Source organism: Drosophila navojoa, chromosome X (assembly GCF_054131105.1).
Source record: "Drosophila navojoa isolate 15081-1374.11 chromosome X, UAZ_NAV_1.0, whole genome shotgun sequence".
NCBI lineage: Eukaryota > Metazoa > Arthropoda > Insecta > Diptera > Drosophilidae > Drosophila > Drosophila navojoa.
This window is the reverse complement of record NC_142895.1, coordinates 32,632,358-32,659,212: the sequence shown is the minus strand read 5'-3', so window position 1 is coordinate 32,659,212 and position 26,855 is coordinate 32,632,358. Positions and strand designations below refer to the sequence as shown.

The 26,855-nt window shown below is 37.2% G+C and overlaps 1 protein-coding gene, 1 long non-coding RNA gene and 1 pseudogene across 3 annotated transcripts in view; 2 read left to right on the top strand and 1 right to left on the bottom strand.

The window, feature by feature from the left end:
• The first annotated feature begins 2,678 nt into the window (after positions 1–2,678).
• LOC149090874 (uncharacterized) overlaps positions 2,679–26,855 on the top strand; it is a 74,479-nt gene continuing 50,302 nt past the window's right edge. Inside the window, exon 1 of the long non-coding RNA XR_016197484.1 lies at positions 2,679–2,773. This is a non-coding gene — a long non-coding RNA (uncharacterized LOC149090874). The remainder of the gene's footprint in view (positions 2,774–26,855) is intronic.
• On the top strand, positions 12,444–14,832 carry LOC149090875 (uncharacterized; annotated as a pseudogene).
• Gbeta13F (guanine nucleotide-binding protein subunit beta-1) lies at positions 20,711–25,857 on the bottom strand. 2 transcript variants are annotated; one of them, XM_089263393.1, is made up of 3 exons: positions 25,631–25,857; positions 24,291–24,501; positions 20,711–24,232 (listed from the first exon to the last, which is right to left on the bottom strand). In XM_089263393.1, the coding sequence occupies exon 3, from the start codon at positions 24,102–24,104 to the stop codon at positions 23,082–23,084; it is 1,023 nt and encodes a 340-aa protein (XP_089119519.1). In that variant the 5' UTR covers positions 24,105–24,232; positions 24,291–24,501; positions 25,631–25,857; the 3' UTR covers positions 20,711–23,081. The 2 variants fall into 2 exon arrangements, with proteins under 2 accessions (XP_089119519.1, XP_089119520.1); XM_089263394.1 differs by having other exon boundaries at positions 24,291–24,489.

Below are 26,855 nucleotides of genomic sequence, written 5' to 3'. Positions count from 1 at the left end.
TTCTTCGTTAGCTTTGGAGAAGTATCTAGGAGTTTCCTTTTCGTGTTCGCGTTTTTTGGGGCTTGCACTGACGAAACATCTAATTTGGCTGATGCATTTGATATCTGAGCCATTAACTACTTGAGTTGATTTTGCAAATTTAATGGCGCTTTTGCATAGGCGGTATCGAGATCTGCGGATGCGGTGTTTGGCTTTGGGACTTGGAGAGCCACTCTCTTAGCCATATTGACATCAAACCGGGCTTGTATGTCTGCTTGCAGGGTCGGGGAACCGGGAGCTTGTTTGTTGGTAGCGGTGTTAGACATATTGGATTAGTGCAGTCGCACACAGTGTTTTTATAATGCTAGGCCTAAAAGTATGCCTTGAATATAAAAATCGACAGCCTAAAAGTATGCTAGCGTTTATGTTTTTTTTTGCAACGCGCACGTGTTCTGAAAAAAAAAATTGTTTTCACTTTTGTGTTTTTCGGAGCGCGGCGCCCACGCACAAATTTCCAGATCGTTCTGATGGCGGCGTTGAGATAAATAATTACTTTTGTGGAGCAATAGATAAACGCGGATTCACACAGCTGTGACACAAACCGAATTGTTTTATATATTTAATTAAATGAGTTTTCTATTTCACTTATACGTTTTATAAAAATCGAAATTGAAATTTTAACCATACTATACGTACGTTTTTATTAGTTTGGCTGTTCTTGCACATTCTTAAAGTCACATTAGCAGTTAGTTTGGTTTAGATTTGAAAGATGGCGCTTCAGCAGTGAATCTATTTCAGTTTTGCCATTCGAAATTCGAACAGTGAGGTGGCATCATGATAAAAGGTGTGGCGCTCGATCGGGAAGTCTCGGGTTCAAATCCAGGGCGCGTCGTAGATTGTTTTTTAATTTGTTTCAAAATTTTCGTATATTTAATTAAATGAGTTTCCTATTTTATTTATATTTTTAAATACATCGAAATTGAAATTTTAACCATGCTAAATGTGCGTTTCTATTAGTTTGTTTCAGGGCAGTATCTAGTCGAGCACTCTCAGCTATAGTTTTCTTACTTGTTTTTTTTTTTTTTTTTTTTTTTTTGGATTTGGTTTTTTGCGTTTGACAGGTCGCGCGTACCCCAAGTAAAAAAAAAACAAAAGGACAAAAATTGATATGATAAAATATAATAGTGACCATAGTTGTGAACGGGAACAAATTTATAACAGTGACAAAAAACTAAAATAATAAAACATAATAGTGAATAGTGAATATAGTAGTGAGCGGGAGAGAAATTATAATAATAGCGGGAAAAAAAAATAATAAAGGAAAACAACTAAGAAAGCTCTAATCGAGACTGCTCGATTACGAGATCCACTTCGAGCAAATGATATTTCAATAACAATTCGCACACACATACACTCACACTGAGGAGTTCGAGTTGCGTTTTCGTAGAGTGCGGTCAATGTTATTGTAATCCATCGTTGATTATAGCTTCTTCAGGGCTTTCCTTTTATTTTAAGCGCGAAAAGATTTTCAACTTTAGGCGTCATACTTGTGCAAATAATAAATATCAGGTGCACTCACTCGAACAGCTGTTAGTAGTGCTGGAAATTGCAACGGACAGTCAGCTGCTCACTAACTTTGGTGAGTTGCTAATTCTTAGCAAAGACAGCAAGTTAGCTGCCCGAGTGAAGTAGCAGATATTAGAAGTAGTGCATACTTTCGGGCTCTCACTGTAGTTAAGCTGAGTTTAAGTTACTGCGGTCTCTAAACTCAAACTATATTAGTAGCCATGGCCACTACAGGCTTCACGCCGTGGTAGTCGGAGCAAAAATGGATGCCATGATGGAGGACTAGCTGCAAGCTCCATGCCGTTGACTTCTAATCAGTTCCCAATAGTTGAGTGCCAGGCACCCAATTCACTAATAGAAGCGTTAGCCCAAATAGGAATTACCTTATTTGTGTTGCTGCCCAAGATCTACTAGAGCAGACCATAAGAGAAAAATGTATAGACGTAGCCTTTCTCAGTGAGCCTCATCACTGTAGGTCCTCATGCCATAGAACATGGGCAACAGACGCAAATGGCAAAGCTGTGTTGTGAGTATGTGGCAACTCAGCGAATGTACTTTGGGATGTTAAGTCATTCAATGGGTTCGTACGTGGCCGATATGGCAACTTATGGCTCTACAGATGCTATCTGGCTCCGAGCATGCAGCTCAGTGAATTCCCAACGGTGCTAGACGAGCTTGCCGAGGATGCTACGGGTCGGAAGGCCATTATAGCAGGAGATCTTAACTCAACAAATGCCAGAGGCCGTATCCTACTGGGGATCTTCGCAAAACTAGATGTTGAACTGCTCAACACTGGCCACGAGTTCCCCCTTAGTCGGACTGGATATGGACCTGTAATTGACATTACTTTTGTCACTTCATTTCTCTTTCGGGAAGCAACATGGAGCCATTGCGATAGCTATACGGGCAGCGATGAACCTTGTGGGCGTCAGCCTTGTGAAGAGAATCGTATCGGCTGGATACTTTTGATCCCGCGGTCTTTTCAGAGACTATTCAGTCTCTGGGCACAATTGGTAATGCTGAGGCCAGAGCATGCCAAATGATAGCCCAAATTCAGAGTGCCTGCGATAAGAGCATGTTACGTCGCAATCAGCTCACGCGACAACAGGAGCCTATATATTGGTGGAAAGAGTTGAAGAAGGCCATTCGGACAAGTAAAAGATAATTCTTCTTAGAGTTGTGTGACTCAGCCGAATATGACCCTTGGGGCAGGGCATACAAGATAGTAGTTAAAAGACTACACTTAGGTAGACAGGTGCAGCCTACGGATCGCTTGGAGCTTAACTCAATTGTGGAAATGCTCTCTCCAGAACGATTAAGCTCCATTTATGCCCCTGTGTCCGATGCTGCTAATCAGAGCTCAACGAGCACTCAAATTATTTTAGTTACAGACGAGGAAATATTAGTAGCTGTCAAAGGTCTTAGAACTAACAGCTCCAGAGCCGGACGGGATCCCAAATCGTGCGCTAAAGCTAGCTCTCGCCTTGCACCCCATTACGTTTGCCGAATTATACAATGAATGTTTAATTCAGGAGACGTTCCCTGCAAAATGGAAAACTTAAAACCTGGTATTGCTACCCAAGGCTGGCAAACTACCGGAAGAGCCATCGTCGTATAGACCAATCTGCCTCTTAGACACCATGAGCAATGTGTTTGAGAAACTGATTTGCTCTCGACTGGAGATTTCTATTGCTAGCGTCGGAGGTCTGTCACCTAAACAATTTGGTTTCCGGAAGGCCCGGTCAACAACTGATGCGCTAGAAAAAGTTGTTGGCCTGGCAACTTCCACCATCCAGATGGAGGCACGGAACGAAGCAAAACTGCATCATCGCGACACTATATGTAAACAATGCCTTCAACACAGCTAGTTGGGATATGATACTGGATGCGCTATCACAATAGAATATCCCTAAATATATAAAAGAGATAATTAAGAGCTACTTCAGAGGAAGAACACTGGTATACAACATTTGTGTCCATAAACTCATATTGTGTCAGCTGAAGTACCCCAACGTTCAGTGCTGGGGCCTCTCACATGTAAAATTATGTACGACGGCTTACTGCCTTTGGAACTTCCAGCAGGTGCGCACACCACCGGCTTTGCTGATGATGTAGTTGTCGTCGCAAAAGGCAAGGAGCTTAAAGATACTGAGGATACGTGCAGCGCAAGTATCAAACGCATACGAAACTGGTTGACAGGACCTGGGCTCGAGCTGGCGCCACACAAGCCGAAGTCGTCTTAATGATCAGTCGCAAAAGAGTGGAAACTGCCAATATAAAGATCAGCAGCGTCACCATTGCATCAAAGAGGGCGATAAAGCATCTTGGTGTCATAATATACACAAGATTAACTTTCCACGAGCACTTAGAATATGTGCATAAAAAGGCAGCTGATTCTTGTAGATCTTTCTCAAGAATTATGCTTAACACGCAGGGACCAAAACAGCAACGACGTCTCCTTCTAATGAGCGTCATTAGGTCCGTCATCCTCTACGCTGCACCAATATGGGCAAGCGCGATTGCAACGCCGAGCTACAGCCGGGGCATTTACGTCACCTACAGACTGAGCGCAATCAGAGTCTGCTGCGCATTCAGAACAGTCTCTGACGACGCGGCGCTCGGCATACCTAGCATGGTACCTCTAGAGGAATTAGTCGCCGAGACTGTGGAACGGAATGCACACGAGCCTATACGACGCAATGATAGTAGAGAGAACAGCATTGCACCATGGCAAAGAAAGTGGAATAGCTCAGCTAAAGGGCGGTGGACACATACTCTTATCCCTCAGCTTGAGCCATGGATAACCTGTCATACTCTGTCAACGTGATGTTGGAATCGGAGGCAGCTTGGAAACTTATGAGCACCTTCGCGACCATAATCATGATGGAGCTTCGCAGAATCGAGCGAAGACGAGCTATTCCAAGCTAAGGGAGTGCAAAGTGCTTGCGAAGCAATGCTTTACGACCGTCCCACAAGCAACGTGCGTTACCTTTAGCCGACAAAACATATATTGTATTAGATACGTAAAGTTGTTAATAAACGAATATAAAAAGAAAACAAGTTAGACAACTCTAGTCGAGAGTGCTCGACTACACTAATAAAAACGCACATTTAGCATGGTTAAAATTTCAATTTCGATGTATTTAAAAATATAATTCAAATAAAAAATTTATTTAATTAAATATATAAAAACTATAATATAAATAAAATAAAATAAATTAAAATTAGCTTCGCGCCCCAGATTTGAGCCGCTAATCAGAGAGGACATAGACTAGACAACTAGTGGAAAGCTTTTTGGACGCTTTTTCTGGGGCTTTGGACTCGCTCTGTGACTTACTTTTAGGCTCGATCTACGAAAATATACTGAGATGGTCAAATGTTGCACAAAAGATCCCTCTATGCTGAATGTTTACTTGCTCTCGCGGTCTCCCGATGCTTTCTGCTTTCTCAAATGTGTATACGTGTGTATGCATGTGAACACAAACAGCAGCTCACGAAAATTGAAATTTCTTCGCAGCAAGAATCCATGTCTTCCTCTCTGTGTGAAGAGTATACCGAAGTCTTCAAATCGTTTGCCAAACTCGTACAAAATATTTGCGTTTCCGTTAATATTTGTGGGAAGGTTATGATAGCGTGGTGTTCATAACGAAAATGTTTTCGCGACGAGTGGACACACGCACACTACAGCCCCTTGATAAAATTATGAGCATCTGTATGCCTGTATGCGAAGCTCTTGTTAAAAAACATTAAAAATCATTCACAATTAGCTACAGTGGCACCTGACTTGATTGATAATGTTTTTAATCGATAATAAAATATCGTGAATAGGTATCGATTTTTAAAGATAAGCTCGACATCCGCGCTGTATATACAGCCATTTTAAAACAAGTAAGAAAGCTCTAGTCGACACTGCTCGACTACGAGATCCCCTGAACCCTACAAGCAACTGATATTTCAATAATAATTCGCACACACGCATAAAAAAAACACACGCATAAAAACAAACACAAGCACACACACACATACGCATATACATATACAGGCGATTGCGCTTGGATTGCGCTGCAGTGTTGGCAATATATTGAGAATTCATTTGTTAAATAATTTAATTTCTAAACGTACAATCTTAATGAAACTTTCAGAACGTAATCATATTGATTAAATGTGTGTATATACCGAAGCAGTCTCTAGTATTTGAATTACGCCTTTTACAAATATGAGGGTGAGGGGGTGGATATAGGGGTGGGGGGTAAATTTAAAAAAAAACCAAAATTGTATAAAATGTATCTTAATATACATTTTAAATTAGGAGACTCTAGCTTTAAAGATGTGGGAGATATAATTTTAAAACTGATCTTCGATAAGGTTTTTTATCGATAAAAAATATCGGAATTAGTTCGTTTTTAGTGATAAACTCGATATGCGCGCGATATATACGGACATTTAAAAAAAAAATTGAAGTCTCTAGCTCTTATATCTACCACTAACCAGACAACACATAGACCGGACACGTAGTGCAAAGCGTTTTGCGCACCTATTTTCCCAGACCGTTCGTATTTGCTCGGCTCCTCACTTATAAGGCTTGTGCTACGAAAATATGGGAACACAAAATCATTTCTCTTCATGCGCTCTACCGAGATGGTCGATTGTTAAACAAAAGATCCTTCTATGCTAAACGTTTCCCTCTCTCTGCTCTCTCAAATGTGTATACGTGTGTATGCATGTGAGCACAAGCAGAAGCTCTGAACTGCCAGCTCACGAAAATTGAAATTTGTTCGCAGCAAGAACCCATGTCTTCCCTTCTGTGTGAAGAGTATACCGAACTTATCAAACCGTTTGCCAAGCTCGTACAAAATATGTACATATATGTGTTTTCGATATTATTTGTGGAAAGGGTATGAACGCGTTGGTGCTCATAGTGAAAATGCTTTCGCGACGAGCCTGCACGCACACACTCTCCCTTGCTACATGTACTATGAGCATTTGTATGCCTGGGTGCGAAGCTCTTGCTGCCAGTAGCAATTTTAAATCCCAGCATTTGCATTTGGTTGATCATGTGAAGTGCTCACATACATATGTATGTATGTATGTATATACATTTGATTGTGTATGAATGGGATCTGAATCGAACAATTATGGGATATCACTCGTAGAAGCATTTGTATGCCTATGTGCTTTTACATGTGCGTGTGTGTATGTGCCTGTGTGTATGCATGGGACGTGAACATTGGCTGCCTACCTCAACTAAGAATTGTCTGAATGATTTTGGGTTCGAATTGAAGAGGCGCGCTTATATTTATGTAAGTAGCTGATTAACTAAAGTGACAAATGCAATACTGTTTATAAGTCTTTTTTACTTTCATGCTTCTGTGTATGCATATATACATAAACATCTATATATGAACAGGCGCAAGGGATCGAATATCGCATCTCATTTTGTATACTGAGCTTAATCAGGTACTACACTTTTTAAAAAAATTCCTTTTGATAGCCAACCCACGATCATTAAAATTAAATCAGGTGTTTAAATATAAGCGCGAGTTACCCGCCAGTAACTAAATACATATACTACACACATACACATAAATATGTATGAGTTATTCGCCGGTCACAGTGCCACAAAGTATTGGCAAGTGCATTTGTCACTTTAGTTAATTAGCTACTTACATAAATATAAGTTGCCCGCTAGTCACTATACAAACATATACATATAACAATAATAATATATATGTATATGGAAAAATTGTGTATGTACGTACTTGCATGTATGCAGGTAACACTCGTTGGTAATTATACATATGTACATACATATGTATGTAGATGCATGCATGCATGTGCATATGTGTAGGTGTATCGCATAAATTGCTGTCTTATCGTGCTAAAGATCATAAAGACATTTAGTGATTGAACCTACTGTATTGGACAGAGCGAACAAGACAACCAAGCAAAATAGCATTAAACACTTACATATAAATATACATATGTATTTAATATACGCATATTTAACGTAGTCACGATCCGAACATTATATTGTCATTGGCAATATTTTAATTAACAATTAAACATGTATAACACTTCTTCAGCAGAATGGCATACATACATACATATGTATGTATGTCATCATCTTGGTAAATATTGCTTGAACTGTGTTTACATGTGCATGTCTTGTTAAACACATACATATGTATGTACATACATGTAAGTACATGTATGTATGTACGTACACCCGTGCATTGTCAAGACTAACTTTGACTACATTTCGTAGTTTTAATGTTGGAACTGCAGCAGCACGCCGCTGACGCGTCGCGACGTCGCGACATAGAGGCGCCACTGATCATCGCCGCACAAGACAAATTTCACAAGAACCGCTATATTCCAGGGTCGTCGCTGCGCAATTACTGCGTAGCGGCAAACAGTGTTTGGTCAGTGGTAGTTCATAAGAATCATAGCTTTCATCATCTTCGCCGCCACTGCGTTAAATCATTTCAGTTTTGAATCTTGTTGCATGTGGACCTCCCTGCTCATTAAGAATAATAATAATATAAGTTAACGACTGACCCTACAAAAGGGCATTGCACCGGTCCAATTATATCACGGCTCCAGTGCATGCACTTTTGACACGTACGCTTTGTCAGCAGAATACAGCACCACCGTGAGAGCCATCGTGTCACAAGACACCTAACAGCAGCAACAGCAGTGATCACGGCAGCCGCGACGCCAATAGCAGCAGCGGCAGCTTTCATATAAATATTACTTGTATAATTATTCTTAAGTTTAGTTCTAATCAAACTCCGAAAGTGAATAAATGTTTTTTTTAACAAAAAACCGCTTTCGCATATTTATAATTGGCGCCCGAGCAGGGACCCGCGATTGTTATCCTAGAAAGTTTACGTGTCGAAAAACACAGTATCAACTATTGTTCGCGAGAGCACCTATAACGAAATATAGCTGCTAGTGAACGCGACGAAAATCCTTAGTGCCTAATGCGCAACTATCGAAACGTTAGTACCTAATCCGTAGCTAACGGGAGCATTCGAACGATCCGTAATAGTGCCTAATCCGCAGCTACACCGTGTTCGTGAAAGAGTGACTCTAAATACGTAAACGAGGTACGGTCGTGGGTCAAAAACATTGTTGCTGCCCTATAAGTGTCCGCCCGTAGGGTACCGCTTAATCAGTGTGCGTCGCAGGATCTTTAGTAGCGGACACACCACTCTTTGAATCTGTCCGTGACCATTGACGAACTAACGACCGCATTCTCTAAAATAAACATGCCACCACCAGAAAATTCACTCCGATCCACCAGTACAGGTGCCATAAAACCAACTTACTTGACCGAACCAATTGAGAGTACGATAGAGAGATACCTTAGGAAGATATTGTCTGAGAAAGGTGACGAGTTACTTAACCCAGCTACGACCGTCCCAGTCGAGCAAGATCAGACGATTCTTCCAGAATATATGGGACGAATCAACGAACTAGACAAGTTACCATCCGTTGCAAGAGTTTTAAAAGACTTTTCTGGGAATAGAGCAGAATTCACTTCATGGCGCAAAAGTGTAGACAGGATATTTGAGGCCTACTCTACTGTACAGGGAACACCAAAGCATTATGGTATCTTAATGGTAGTAAGAAGTAAAGTAGTTGGCGAAGCCGATGCTGTGTTAGAAGCATATAATACCCCACTAAATTGGAAAGCCATATCCCAATGTCCCACTGACCATTTCGCAGATCGCAGAGATCTTAAGACACTGGAGTACCAACTCTATACTCTTAGGCAAAATGGGCGATCAATAGACGAATTTTACCAAGCCGTTTATTATCATCTGTCTCTAATATTGAATCAGATAAATAACCACGATTCATCTGCAGAAACAGTAAGAGCTATTACCAAGATTTATAGGGACAAAGCATTAGATACGTTTATCAGAGGTCTCAATGGAGACTTACCAAGGTTATTAGCCATCAAAGAGCCAACCGACCTTAAACATGCTCTTCACTTGTGCCGACTGATTGAGAACCAGTCGATTAGGAATTCCGTTAACCCTATAAGAGCCCCTCCGCTTCCTCCGAAGAACAATCATCAAAATAGAATTACTCAATCTTCATTTCGATACAATAGCCCACATGTCTTAAATCGAACCAACTTTAATCCGGATCTGTATTATCCACCTAAGTTTAACCCCCAGAATTCAGGTTTCATACCCATACACCAACAACCACTACAGTTCTTTAACGCACCACCAAGACCAATAGCTCCAAAACCACAACCGACTCCACAGCCAATGGAAGTCGACTCGTCTATCAGAACCAGGAATGTGAATTATATGAATAGGCCAAATAATAACCAATTCACTGGGAAGAGACCCTTATCTTCTAGGGAGAGAACCCATTCAAACAACAGCGACAATTTGACATCAATACTGGGGAAACCCAAGCGCAGAACGTAGATGACGAAGCTAACGCTTACGCAAACGCATATTCAAGCGCATACGCCACCGAAGCTTATGCCGAGGCATACGAACAGTGTATGAGTGGACAGGCCTACTATGCTGCGGCAGAGGAGCAAGGTATCGTCGAAACACCATACGAGTACGAAGCAACCACAGACAACCAGACTCAAATAGAAATTGCTGATATATCTGATGTCAATTTTTTAGCTTAAATCGTTCCTCGTTACCTTACTTCCAATGCAAAACGAGGGACGGACAGGTACTGAACTTCCTTATTGATACAGGTGCCAATCAGAATTACATACAATCTTCCCTAGTAACCAACGCAAAAAAGAACAAAGAATCTTTTTTCGCTAATTCTATTGCTCAATCTTTTTAACCTCAACACTCCAATCAGATTTTTCGTATTGCCCACTCTAAAAACATTTCATGGCATTCTAGGCAATGATACAATGAAACAACTCAATGTTGTTATCGATGTCAGGAATGATATCCTAATAGTAAATGGCAGTAATAAATTCCGAATCAAGCAATTACCTGCACAAGCAGTGAACAATATAAAGGTCCGAACAAATCATATGTCCGATAGCCAGAAAAAGATAATAGATCGACTAATTCAAGAAGCTAAACCGTTATTTGCAGACCCAGAGCAAAAATTAACCTACACGACTAAAGTAGTAGGAGAGATCCGAACCAATACCGACACTCCGGCTTACAGCAGGCATTACCCATATCCTATTGCTCTAAAGCAAGAAGTCGAAAAGCAGATATCAGAAATGCTTGACGACGGAGTCATTAGACCCTCTAGATGACCGTATAACGCTCCAGTATGGATCGTACCAAAGAAAACCGATGCCTCAGGAAAAAAGAAATACCGACTTGTAATTGATTATCGCAAGCTAAATCTGGTCACAATCTCCGATCGATACCCATGCCAGAAATAGGGGACATCATAGCCCACTTAGGGGATAATAAATTCTTCACGGTCCTCGACCTCAAAAGTGGTTTCCACCAAATTCCTTTGAAGGAGACAGACATAGAAAAGACAGCATTTTCTGTTAACGGAGGGAAGTACGAATTTACAAGACCACCTTTTGGTCTCAAGAATTCCCCTTCAATATTCCAAAGAGCCTTAGATAATATTCTAAGGGATCATGTTGGAAAAATCTGCTATGTCTACATTGATGACATCATTGTTTTCAGCAAAACTGAAAACGAACATGCTCCTCACCTAAAACAAGTCTTCACGATTTTACTTAACGCTAATATGAAAATCCAAATGGACAAGTGTGAATTTTTCAAAAAGGAAGTAGATTTCTTAGCATTCACCATTTCAGACAGTGGCGTTAAGACAAATCCAGAAAAGGTTGAAGCGATTTCCAGATTCCCCATACCCAAAACTCTTAAAGAACTACGATCGTTCTTAGGCCTCTCCGGCTACTACCGCAGATTCATAAAAGATTATGCAAAACTAGCTAAACCCCTTACCACTCACCTCAGAGGTGAAGATGGTCGTATATCAGCAAAAGCATCAGATAAAGTACAGATAAAGCTAGATAACAAGGCAATAGAAACATTCAATAAAATAAAGCAAACTCTTTGTTCTAATGACGTAATTTTAAAATATCCAGACTTCTCCAAAGAATTCCACTTAACAACCGATGCTTCGAATTACGCAATCGGTGCAGTCCTTGAACAAGAAGGCAGACCCATTACTTTTATATCACGAACATTGTCAAAAACAGAGGAGAACTATGCAACAAACGAAAAGGAAATGCTAGCCATAGTTTGGGCACTGCAAAACCTTTGAATTTATTTGTATGGAACTGCCAAAGTTATTATATTCACAGACCACCAACCAATAACCTTTGCTCTAAGTAATAAAAATCACAACGGAAAACTAAAACGTTGGAAGAGTTACTTAGAAGAGTTCAATTAAGAGTTAAAGTATAAACCAGGAACCACTAACGTAGTAGCAGACGCTTTATCAAGGAACCCAATAAACGAAGTCAATAGTACAGAAACCACAGTTATGAGTGATGAAAGTTCATCACACAACCTCATCCCCACAATAGAAACACCTATTAATGTTTTCAAGAATCAGCTATTCATAGTAATCGGCGAAAAGTACGATTATAAATTCGAAATTCCCTTCCCTACATACCATAGGCATACAGTAACACAACCCCACTTTACTGAAGACGAATTAATTGACATTTCTAAGAAACGACTTGACCCAAGACTCATTAACGGCTTATTTACTCCAGAACATATAATGGGCAAAATACAGGAATTCTACCCACTTCACTTTTCCAATTATAAAATACGATACACTCAAAGAAAGGTAGAAGACATTATGAGCGTCGATGAACAGTTTAAAATAAAGCCCAAATTCTAGAAAAATTTTTCTTCCCTCAACTACACAAAAAAAAAGAAATTACAAAATCATGCAGAGAATCAAAATATGATAGACACCCTCCACACCCCGCAATTCAAGCAACACCAATTCCCAAATTTCCAGGCGAAATCATTCATATAGATATTTATATAACAGAAAATAAGACTATTTTAACTAGCATCGATAAATTTTCAAAATACGTTCAAGTTAAGATTCTAAATTCAAGATCTGCAGAGGATATAAAAATCCCATTAAGAGAAATCCTAATTGCATTCGGCATGCCCAGAACCGTAGTAATCGACAACGAGCGAGCTTTAAATTCAGCCTCTATAAAGTTTTTGCTGCAAGACCAACTAGGTATCGAAGTTTATACTACCCCTCCCTATAACTCAACAAGTAACGGACAAATAGAGAGATTTCACTCCACCCTGTCAGAGATAATGACTTGCCTAAGACAAGACAATAAAGATATGAGTTTCACAGATACACTCTTTAAAGCAGTACAGGAATATAACGCCTCCTACCATTCAGTTACTAAAAGAAAACCAATAGAGATATTTTTCGGCACAACAGTTCAGGATAACCCAGAAAAAACAGAAGAGAATAGGAAAATAATATCCAACACACTACTAGATAAACAAAAATATGACTTAAATTACCACAATAAAGAGAGACAGGAAACCAAAACTTACACACAAGGGGAGATAGTCTATGTAAAAGTAAACAAGCGCCTAGGTTCAAAACTCACACCCAAATACAAAAAGGAAATTGTAGCAGAAAACAGAAATTCAACCATTAGAACAGTTTCAGGAAAAATTATCCACAAAAATAACATTCGAACGTAACTTACAGGATATTCGCACCGCTATGTCTGGGTATAACCACAATCCTCGACTACTCACACTCTCAGCTAATTCCGATAAAGACAGGAACTTCGGCAATGCAGAACGGAACTTTCAAAATCATTCACATATTTGACATTTCAGAATATGAAAAAACCTTCGGAACTTTCGAAGAAACCCTTAAAAATATAAGTACCTCACACCAGATGTACCCACTGCTAAATTATGAACTAAATAGCGTCAGAAATGACTTGCGTAGACTCAAACCCTCCATAAGAGTGGCAAGAGCAATTAATGCATTGGGAACAGCATGGAAATGGCCACAGTGACCATGAGGTTTTAATTTCAAAAATAAATGAACAATTAGAAAATAATAATAGACAAGTAGTCATCAATAGAGTATTGCAAGATAGAATCAATGAAATCACACAAACCTCAAATAACATAATGAAAATTGTAAAAGATCATTCTAATATTCAAGAAGAAAAAATCACGTTTTTTAAATACAAGCTCCAAATCTTTAAAGACGATTTAACTAATTTAATTCATGCCATAGACTGGGCAAAAACAAATACAATAAACTCAATAATATTGTCAGAATCTGAAGTCAACATAATAGAGCAGATACTAGAAAGAGAAAAAATAATGTTTTTAAATGCAGAAGACTTGTTAGAATTTAGCCAAATAAAAATTGCAAGTAATGGAAAAAATATACTCTATATAATCAACATACCTTTAATCTCAAATGAAGTTTGTACAACCATGTTAATTAAGCCAATTAAAAGAAAAAACTTGTAAAATGCGAAAATGCAATCTATGCTATACGAGACTCATGTGAGTCGCATAATGAAAAAACAATTTGTAATAAAAATAAGTTAGTCGATTTAAGAAATGATACTTGTACTTTGCCACTATTAAAAAGCCAACCTCCAAACTGCCGTGCTATCAACAATCAACACGTACCCAATCACGAACAGCTGTTTGTCGGAACAATATTGCTCAACGATTTCAATGGACCAATCAAGATCGACGAAGAGGAAGTAGAGCTCCATGGTACCTTCCTGGAACAATTCGAAAACTCCACGATACGCATCGAAGATAACGTATACGAATTAAAAGTAATGTCCTTCGCAGAAGCCACACCACCGCTATTTCAAATCATGGCGGAAACAAACAAGATCGATGAAGTCCTCTCATTGCAAATGCTCAAGGAAATAAATCTAAGCAACACAAGAAAATTAGAAACCCTAAAGAGCAGCAACGATACAAGAGCAGCAATCAATATAACACTCTCTGGAACTCTCCTGATAATTATGGCAGTAGTTGGATACTTGCTGAAACGGAAGACCCCAGCCACCACAGGCCAAGTCACAACATCCGAAGCAGAAAAGAGAGAAAATGCTCAAGTTTTCTATATTGCGACCGAGGACGTCCGCATCTAAGAGGGAAGAGTTAACGACAGACCCTACAAAAGGGCATTGCACCGGCCCAATTATATCACGGCTCCAGTGCATGCACTTTTGACACGTGCGCTTTGTCAGCAGAATACAACAGCAACGCAACCGCAACCGTGGCAGCCTATCGTCAGCAATAATAATAAGATAAATGCACTTGGTCAAAACACATTCTGGTCAACGTGTGCATTTCCGCCACGAGCGCCGAGTCAGCGCACCGATCAGCACCACCGTGAGAGCCATCGTGTCACAAGACACCTAACAGCAGCAACAGCATTGACCACGGCAGCAGCGACGCCAATAGCAGCATCGGCAGCTTTCATATAAATATTACTTGTATAATTATTCTTAAGTTTAGTTCTAATCCAACTCCAAAATTGAATAAATGTTTTTTTAATCCAAAAACCGCTTTTGCATATTTAATTTATACATACATATAAAGTTAGTGAAAGCAGTGTGTTAAAAGTTTTTTCAACAAACTAAAACATTAATAAACAAAAGAGAAACAACAAAACAAACAATATCAACGCATTTGCAAGCAAAGTGGAAAAAGACTTGGTGTTTGGACAAGATCACTGCATCGAGCAAGGATCCTGGACAACTTCAAATTTATAAAAATAGAAAAGGAAACAAATAAATAAAATAAACAAAATATAAGATTTAAGATATCACACTATACACAAGTAGGTAAGAACCAATGTGTGTGTGCTCATTACATTAAAAAAAAAAAAAATATATATATATATATATATACATACGTACGTATGTTACAAAGCATGACTGATGTCTGTCCGCCCTTTGGCATGATAACTGCAACGCGCAAGAATCATGCCTCGGTTCAGCACAGTTTAAAAAAAATAATAATAATAATAAAAATAAAAAAAAAAAATATATATATATATATATAATAATAATATCATTATTCACAGAACAAGGAAAACAAAGGGAAGAAGAGAGAATAAAGGAAACGCAACAACTGCGAACCACAGTCCAAAGTCACACTACAAGTGGATTACAACACATAACGTACCTTCATTACCCCATATAAGTATTTACAATAAGTAACATCTAATTAAAAAAATTATACACACTTCAATACACACATACGAATAAATCACATAAAGCATGTCAAAAACAACAAGAAGTGCAAGACGCACTGCCAATATAGAAGACAGGGAAGAATCCCCGATTTTCTATGGGTCATCGGACGAACACATACCACCGGCTCAAGGACCCAATTCAGATAGACAAAATATAATGAGCACTTTCAACATATCTGATCTTATAAAGACAATGCCTATTTATGAGGAAAACGCAGAAGAATTAGGAGAGTTCATTTCTAACGGCGAGGAAATACTCCTGTTTATAAAAGGCTCAGAGCAAACTCCTACAGGGCTATTTATACTAAGAGCAATTAGGAACAAAATACAAGGGAAAGCTCACGAAACTTTATATCAAACGGGAGTAAAATTAAATTGGAGTGATATAAAGAATACACTTATAAGACATTTTTCGGATAAAAGAACAGAATCAGATTTAATTTCCGAACTAGGAAATTTGACAACAAAGAGTCGCCCTGTACAAATTCTTTACGAAAAGGTTACCAATTTACAGAGGACTTCAATAAATATTGTCAATGAAAAAGAAAGCAATTTAACATTACAAGAAGCAAAAAAGGATTTTTTTATAAAACAATGTTTAGCCACATTCTTAAGAGGACTACGGGGATCATTAGGACCCAGTCTCAGAGGAAGAAACCCATCAGATATTATTACAGCCTACGAACTAGAAATGGCTGAAAAAGAAATTTTTTAAAATCAAAGACAAGCCAGATTCTGGAGTCAAGCTAATGAAAATCCGATTAGATTTAAAAACAATTTTACGGGTCGTGAGTCAAATAGGGCACAAAGGCAACAAATTGGAGAGAGACCTAATTACAATAATAAACCGTACAGCCATTATAACACTAATAGAGAAGAACAGAAATAGACGTAAATATAGGAGAGAGTGGGTCACATATTGCAACCTGTGGAGAAACTATACATTCCGCACAAGAAAATTGGGAACAACGAATATTCATTTCTGAAAAACCACTTAATGACTTTAATATACAAATTATTTTTAATGAGGCTGACCAATCAAATATTAAAGTAGAAGTGCCCTTCAAAAACAAAATTAGGCGTACCATTTTTGAGCCCAATTTCAACGAAGAGGTAATGACAAGACTGTTAAAATCTGTTTTAAAGCCGAACAAAACTTGTGCAATACTTGCAACAGACACAATATTACATAGTACAACAGGTGTATTCAAAATACTTTGCTCATAGTCAACTTTATAAGGTTTTAAGATGCACAGAATTTTTTAGAGAAGTTATAACACCTGACGATCAGCAAAAGGAAATTAGAGAATATCACCTTAGAAATAATCATAGAGGGATCGACGAAACATGCGCCAATTTAAAACGATCAATATATTTTACTCACATGAAACAAAAAATTACACAAACAATAAATAATTGCGACATATGTCAAACAATGAAATACGATAGACACCCCCAAAAACTACCATTTCAAGAACCCAAAATACCACAAAAGCCATTAGATGTAATTCACATGAATTACTATACTTATGTACTTTGAAATACGAAACTTATGTTACACTTATGTTCGAATTTTGAAATATACCGGAATTGTTACTGTTATATTGTTGCAAAAGAAATATTTAAAAAAAAAAAAAAAACAAAAAAAAAACAAAAATTTAAAGCAAAAGATAAAGGAAAACAAAGGATACAAGATGCTTCTACATAGAACGTAAGAAGCTGAAATAGAACATCAACGGTGGATAGTTGTATGTACATGAGTGACTCGCCGGTCACAGCGCCACACAGCCACACAGCCACACATACATGTGCACAGTTGCTTGTGCACACGTATGAGTTGCCGAGAGACAACATATACATACGTTCAGACTCGCTGCTCCTTGAAGATGAATAAACTCATTCTACAGTTGTCACTACTCGAGACAAGTCGTGTTTTATTTCTGCACATCAACTTACAAATCAATCACAGATTGATAACTCGCGCCTCTTCAATTCGAACCCAAAATCATTCAGACAATTCTTAGTTGAGGTAGGCAGCCAATGTTCACGTCCCATGCATACACACAGGCACATACACACACGCACATGTAAAAGCACATAGGCATACAAATGCTTCTACGAGTGATATCCCATAATTGTTCGATTCAGATCCCATTCATACACAATCAAATGTATATACATACATACATACATATGTATGTGAGCACTTCACATGATCAACCAAATGCAAATGCTGGGATTTAAAATTGCTACTGGCAGCAAGAGCTTCGCACCCAGGCATACAAATGCTCATAGTACATGTAGCAAGGGAGAGTGTGTGCGTGCAGGCTCGTCGCGAAAGCATTTTCACTATGAGCACCAACGCGTTCATACCCTTTCCACAAATAATATCGAAAACACATATATGTACATATTTTGTACGAGCTGGCAGTTCAGAGCTTCTGCTTGTGCTCACATGCATACACACATATACACATTTGAGAGAGCAGAGAGCAGAGAATAAATATATATCGCCTGCCACGCCTCTTTCTGCCTGTTACATACTTTTAAAAAAACTATTATACCCTGATTTCCCATTTTCATTGGGTTCAGGGTATAACTATAGAATAAGATGAAATGAGATAGGTTAAGCGAAAAAAACTAGAATAAGTGAATGAAAAAATAGATTAAGGAGGTTTATTATATATTATTTATTAAAACTAAGTAGAATGAAATAAGATAAACAATAATAAATACAGTAATAAAACAAGAAAGAAAGCTCTAGTCGAGACAGCTCGACTACGAGATCCCCTGAGCCCTACAAGCAACTGATATTTCAAGAATAATTAGCAAACACACACGCGCACACACACACACACGCATACAAACAAACACACGCACACACACACACACCCATATACAGGCGATTGCGCTTGGGTTGCGCTGCAGTGTTGGCAATATAATGACAACTTATTTGTTGAATAATTTAATTTCTAGACGTACTATCGTAATGAAACTTTCAGAACGTAATCATGATGTTTAAATGTATGTGTATACCGAAGCACAAGTTTATAGTATTTGATATTTTACAAAGATGAGGGTGAGGGGGTGGATTTAGGGGTGGGGGGTACATTTTAACAAAAACCGAAATTGTATAAAATACATCTTTATATACATTTTAAATTTGGAGACTCTAGCTTGAAAGATGTAGGAGATATAATTATTTAAGTGATCTTCGAAAGGGTTTTTTATCGATAAAAAAGTATCGGAATGAGTTATCGTTTTTTAGTGATAAACTCGATATGCGCGTGATATATACGGACATTTTTTAAAAAAAGTTGAAGTCTCTAGCTCTTATATCTTCTGAAATCGACGCGTTCAAACATACGGACAGACGGACGGAAGGACGGACAGACAGACGGACAGGGCCAAATCGACTCAGCTTGTCGCCCTGATCAAGAATATATATACTTTGTGGGGTCTGCCACGCCTCCTTCTGCCTGTTACATACTTTTAACAAAACCATTATACCCTGATTTCCCATTTTCAATGGGTTCAGGGTATAATAATAACAAAAGTTAGAACGTTGCAATCGGGCGTAACCCACTGCAAAATACTCATTCACACTCCATCAGCAATTAAGTAGCCAAGTTTTGCTCCAATACTGTAAAAAGTTTTTTCCATTTGGCGTAGACACTTCATAGAACAAGCTAACGGTAACTTAGCTGCAAAATTTGGATGCTTACGCTCAAAAAATGAAAAATTACAGGGTATTTTTTATATGCCACGCCCCATCAGAGGCGTAACATTATTTGGGGAATCGATAGAGGAGGTTACTAGTAACCTAATTATCTAAATTTGAAGCTTCTAGCTCTTATATAAACTTTAGGTCTCTAGCATCAATAGTGTCCAAAATATAGCAGAACTTGAAAAATCACTATATCTTCAGGTCCATGCCCCTAAAAGGCGTAAGCACATAATTTTTCATCAATCTTTATAGAATCATAACATTAACTCACGTGCAAAATTTGAATGTTCTAGCTTAAAAACTCTAGGAGATACAGTTTTATCCGATTTGCCACGCCCCTAATGGGCGTAGATATATCCGTCGTAGCGCGTGATCCTGGGTGGTCGATGCGGATCTACATACCAAATTTCAGCTTTCTAGCTCTTCAACTAACATGATTTCTGGCATATCGGAAAATGCATTTTCTGATTTGCCACGCCCCTAGTGGGCGGATCCGGAAAATTTTAACATAAATCGGAGATGTAAACGAGTATGTGTTCCAAATTTCAAGCGTCTAGCTTCAATAGCACCCAACTCAATAAATGGCATTCATACGTACAGGCGGACGGACAAGACGGACATTGGACAAATCCAATATACTTATTTCACTTTCGTGAAATAGTATAAAAATCGTAGAGGTTAAATAGGCTTCATGACCACTACAAAGCTCTAGCTTTAGAGAGATTTAGTTATTAATATGTAAATATGTGAATATATGAATTGACCTCATTGGTGTTCAAAACCATCCGGTTATTGTTTATTGTTAATACACTTTCCTATTGTTTAGTAAAGACAGATTGCCAATAAAAAGAAAAAATGGTACAACCAGCAACCGATAAGTAAACGCTTAAACTTTTCAAATATCCCTTCATGTACGTACTATATATACATATGTATGTACATTAATACTTACAGATAGGCTATCATGAACAAAAAAAAATATTCCAAATGCAAATTGCACATTACAATTAGGTTGGATGTTAATTTATTGCTCCAAATATGTTCGCGTCATTAATGATCATATATGTCTTCAACGCTGACTTTCTAAGTTAACCTCAAGTTGCTAGCAGGATCCATTTTTACTTAACAGAAATTTCTTACGCATTGTTCATAATGCCGAGTCAACTAATTCAATATTGATAGTACATAAAGTATGGTATGTAAGCAAAATGTATTTTTGAGTTTTTAATGTAATTTTAACATGAACATGTATTTTTCTTTTCAATATCTTTTTGTTTATTCATAATACGCATTTAAGCATTAGGTTATTGATTTACTTTCTTGATGAATTCAGCTAATTACAGACATTAAAGTTATTTATTACTTTTGATTTTTGATTAAATTGTACATAAAAATCATAAGAGTACAATGTACGTATGCATATGAAATGTGGGAAATACATATGTGTAAACACAAGGAAAAATGTATTGCATTCATAAATGTATATTTAAATATATATAAACATAAATGTGTCGAATTTCAAATTAACATGAATTTATGGATTTATGGCAGATTCTAGTAATGCATTTATATAAACCAGAAAATATTCAAGCTTTTTCAAAAGCATCTTTAGTGTTAACGCATGGTCAAACATTAATGAATAAAATTTGACTGATCCTATGCACTTGTACTTTTGATTTTAACTATAGTATTAATTTCATTAACTTCTTATTTGGTATGCATATAAAAAAAATTCCAAATAATGCCACTTTCTGACCATACTAATAAGTTGTCAATTTTGGAAAACCCAAAGGGAGGATTTTTTTTTACAATTTTTATGACATTGACCGAAACTTTGTTGTCTGCATGATACAAAAATCTTTAATAATATACTGCTCTGATACAAGATCATAATTCTAAATAAACACATAATGGCGTTTTCTTTGCATTCAGCATACATGTTTATGAATTATGCATTTTTTTATGACTCTTATGGGACCCGATCTTAACAGTTTAACAAAGCGTAGCATTGTGTATGTATTGAAGTACAAGCTTTACCATTCCAGCAACATTAAAAAAATTAATAAAGTAGAAAATAAAGTGATGTTTTATTTCGTTTTCATCCCTACTATATGAATGGCTTTTAGTTTAATTGATTGCATGCAAAAAAAAATAGTTTACATTTTGGGCATAATTTAGAAGCTCATAATCAAACAATACGTAAACTACAAATCAACCTTCAAACCTTTACACTTGGAATACTAAGAAAAATTCTTAAATACACTTATCCTGTAACAATTGAAAAAGTTAATCTGCCCGTTATGAAGTTTGACAATTCATACACGTTGTTGCTACAGTGACTGTTGTACTTTAACGATCGTTAATTCTGTTAGTCTATATGTTAAGATTTCGTTAAACATTTATAAATTTTTTATAGATTTAAAGTTAATTTTTCCATTTATTGTTGTAGCTTATATGGCCGTCAATTAATTATGTAAATAGTTTTTGTTTTACTAATAAGTATGTTATTTAAATCATTCTTTTTTTGTTTGTATATAAATTAAGGACTTAAACGTTATAAGAAAAATGTTTTATAAAGTGTATTGTTTACCGATGTTGTTTTCATTACACACACACACACATATATATATATATATATATATATATATATATATATATATATATATATATATATATATATATATATATATATATATATATATATATATATATATATATATATATATATATATATATTTTTTTTTTTTTTTTTTTATTTTTTATTATTATTATTATTATTTTTCTTTTCTACCTGTGATTTTCTTTTATAAATGCTTTAATTTTATTTGACTTTGCTTAAGACCAACTTCTGTTGTTTTATAGTCATGTAAGGATTTTTCTTGCCTGATAAATGAAACTGACATGTCATCTATTATTAAACACATATGTACGAATATTACAGTAAAATTACCATAATACTCGTACTTGTGCTATCATAGTCGTCAAGATACTGCCCTCTCAAATAGTTTTTTCTGTATAGTGAGCGTTGGCGTCCGTATACATGCTTTAAACTGATTTTTTATTGTTTAAACTGTAGGTTCGATCGGAAATCTGACGAACAACGACTATCAGCCACACCAACCAATCATAGGATCTGCATAGAATTTTTTCATTTACACTAATAATATACTTGTATGTGTGTATGTCTAGTTGCATGTTGTTATGTATGTCTGTGTTTGGTTTGTATAAGTATAATAAGTATATAGCAATATAAATAATTTGTATATAAAGTTCTTGTTTTTGCTATGGTCTACTTCGCAGTCAACGCCCTATACCATTCTTTTTATGTCGGTTGCCCTCTCGTAGCGTGAAGCACTTTCGTCTAATAACAGTAACATATAACCGTTGACAGCATAGCACAAAATTGTTATTGGTGCGGAATATATATTTAAATTCACCTGAATTTAAAAGGATGTTGTTTTGTTGCTACTGTTGTTATTGTCGGTGTTGCTAAACGCAGACTGCTTGCAACCACCGCTACGTTGACCCTATCCCACCCGTTAATGCGCATTGTGTAAAACATTTAGTTCCACACGCGTAGGAACGAGTCCCACGATCCTGTTGCTACTGCCATACCATTTTCAGTGACTCCCAAACATGAAACACGATTATCATGACCGGCTAGAATGCCTGAACGCTCTGCTTTCATTGTGTCCCATACATTACAATTAAAATCATCATATCCCGCTAATAACAGACGGCCGCTTTTTGAGAACGCAACGGAGGTAATGCCACAAATTATGTTGTCATGCGAATACATTGCCAATTCTTGATCTGCCCGTATATCAAAAAGCCGACAAGTTGCGTCGTCAGATCCTGTCGCGAAGGCTTGTCCATTTGGAAAGAAGGTGACTGCATTGATATCAGACTCATGTCCTGGGAACGTTTGCTTACAAACACCTTCTCTTATATCCCATAACTTTGCAGACGCGTCACATGCACCCGAGACAAATGTTTTGCATTGCGGTGCCAGGGAAAGAGCCATCACGTCACCCGTATGACCAAGAAATGAAGTAACCTGCAGACCGGTTTCGATGTCCCATAGGCCACACGACATATCACCTGAACTTGTCACAATTTGATTATCGTCCAGAAAACGGCAGCATGATAGATAACCGCCATGGCCTGGTAGCTCACGGGACACACGTACGTTTCCTTCGCGTGTCTTTAAGTTATAGATTGAACACATGTTGTCGAGGCCACCACAAGCAACGTAACTTCCCGATGGAGCGTAAGCACAGGTCATCACCCACGAAGAACGCAATGGTATAGCATGTACTTTGTTCGTAGTGTGAGAGTCCCAGACGATTAGTTTCCCATCTTGTGAGGCTGATACAAGGTTTCTGGAGTCATTACCCCAATGCATAGCATAAATTTTAGCTAGATGACCGCGCAGTGTACGTCGGGTGCGCATTTGTATACGTCCAATAGGTTCTAGCAAAGCGGCAGCTTGCAACAGAGAGGTATCGCACGCAGCCTTCCGTGCATCTCGAATCGCATTCTTTAATGACTCAGCTTCTTGTCTTAGACTATCTAGTTCATTCATATTGTATAGATGACAGTTACGTTCTTTTCTTAAATGATTTTCTCTTTCTTATAAGTAATGGTGCAAAAATGTATTAAAAAAACCTTGGAATGCGGGCTGAAGAACTTCCAGTATTTATGGTTCAAAATCTAAATATGTACATATATTATTAGTATATATAATTTTGTGTATACACAAATTACTTACGTTTCTAAATATCAAAATTCGCTTGCGTGCTAGTTGATTTTTTTCCTAACAACTTTTATGGAAGTCTTGTACAATGCTAAAGCAGCTGGACATTCGCTGTCAATATGATTATTTCCAAATGAAGATGATTTGCTGTTCCGATTCCAAAGCTTCGGTTTTGTCTTGCAATTATAATCGCACACTGTTAATTCGAGTTTCCCTGCAGGTTAAACTTGATAAATTAATTTTTTTATTAGACCATTTTCATTACTCGGCAATGTTGAATTAATGTATTTGCGAAGTATGATTTTTTAAATAGTCAATTGTGTGAAAAATAGGACTTGATTAATAAGAGTCAAACCAATTCGGTGGTAGTTGTCAGATTTTGCGAACGGATTCAAAAATCTTGATGACGTATGCCGATTGGTCTCCTTTTGCTCAACCTCACTTCCTTACTTTATTATTAATTATTAAAGTATTTTGTTAAATGGATTTGAAAGCGATATATTTTTTAAAAATGGTTTTCTATTCATCTCACACATATAGCGGGCTTACTTTCATAACAAAAAAATTCAACAAAAATTAAAAACAATGTATTGAACTGTTCCTAGTAAAATATTTTTGATTTCTGTTCTTCACTTGTTCGGCCCGCCTGTTTTCACCCGTCGTCTCTTGTTTTTTTTTTTTTTTTTTTTTTTTTTTTTTTTTTTGTACACCTAAATTGTAATTTTTGCACCACCACTGCCATTAAAAATCAAAGTAATTGGAGCAAGCAGTACAGCCAGTGTTTCATAGTGCAGAGTATTGGCATTGTACGACAGGAAAAGCAAGTTTAAATGTAACCAGTGTCGGTGCGACAAGCATAGTTAAATGTAAGTGAGCATTTGTCCCATTCGCACCAAGAGCAATTTGTATTTCATGAAATTGATAAAACGAGAGAGAAATACAGAAGAAAAATCAATTTTAAATAGTAACTTTGGGGTACAAATATTAATGTAAAAATATAAATATAATAAATAAAATAGTTGAATAATCATATTCATGTTAGAATGTCATAAATTAAAATTCCCTTAACTTATAAAACGAAATATATGTTCAGCAGTAATGTGCTATCAAATTCAACTTATATATATGTATACACAAATATGTATGTACATATCCATATATATTTTTTTATATAGAATTAAGTATATTTATGTTCAAACGCATATAACATTGTACTCATACATTTAAATACATGTATGTAGTTATACTTTGTATATGTATATGCATACATATGTCCATGTCTATGTACATATATATTAAAACGAATTGGTTTGAAATTTTCACATGCAATAAATCCTCTAATAGGGAAAACACACCTGACACTCTTTTCGACGTTCCTTAATCAATATGAAGAATCTTTGCTTTATTGTATAGGTTACACTCTTTGGTACACGGTAAACTAATAAAAAGCTGAATAGACTTAACACTGTCAATAGATCTGTCAATCTAACTAATAGCTAGCAGCTTCAGATTTTTACAATATGTCAATCTTAGCACAACTCTTCATTTGCACTTCACCATTGGTAGCCAACACCTAGATGTATTACAGGCATGCTGGATATACAAATATCGATACTTTTCCTCATCGATGAAACTAACATAATTTCACTTGCGTTTCCCTACGTTTCCACGAGTGAATTGATAACTTTTACCACCTATAACAGAGACTTTTATTAGAAGTAATGTACCTTCGATAGAAATTTTTAAGTTTATCTCCTTTTTAATCACGCCATAATGGTTTTGTTGAAATGTACGTAACAGGCGGACGGATTCATCATTCCATAAAGTATATACAATAAAATCTAGTAACAACTTAAAGCATTAAACCGGTTATATCAACGAAAATTCGATGTCTTGGTTGGTCTCCATACAAACTTTCATATGTACATATATGAAAGAGTCTCCACCAGTATTTGAAAAGCTGACAGTCATAGCAGTAGCAGTCGTAAAATTTTGTCTGTGCTGTGCTTCTGCAGCCAACAGTTTTCGCAGTTCCGTTATTGCTAGAACTGTTGCCGCGAACATTTTCCACAGTCGCAGTCGCAGCAAAAGCAAAAACATTTCTTGATCAGCAACGCAGCGCTTCGGGAATCGACAGCTTCGGCAGTTTTGAGAATGCTACAACTGTTGATGCGTGAACTGGCGACAGTCGCAGTCGCAGCAAAAGCAAAAAACAATTCTTGATCAGCAGCGCAGCGCTTCGAGAATCGACAGCTTCGGCAGTTCCGTTATTGCTAGAACTGTTGCTGCGAGCATTTTCGACAGTCGCAGTCGCAGCTAGAGTAAAAAATTTCGACTGCCGAACAGCACAGCAGGCAGCTTCCACAGTTTTTGCTTTGCTATGTTTTGGTAACTTTTGTAACTTTAATGCCGAATTCACTTGCGGCATACTTTGTAGCAATGAAACAGATCGTAGGCGTTGTCTTGTATTAATGTGCATCCGAGCAACAGCAAAAATGTCTCGTAATAAACAATGTGATGTTTGAAAGTATTTTGATACCAATAAGGAAGGGGACTTTGCTACATGTAAAACATGCAAAA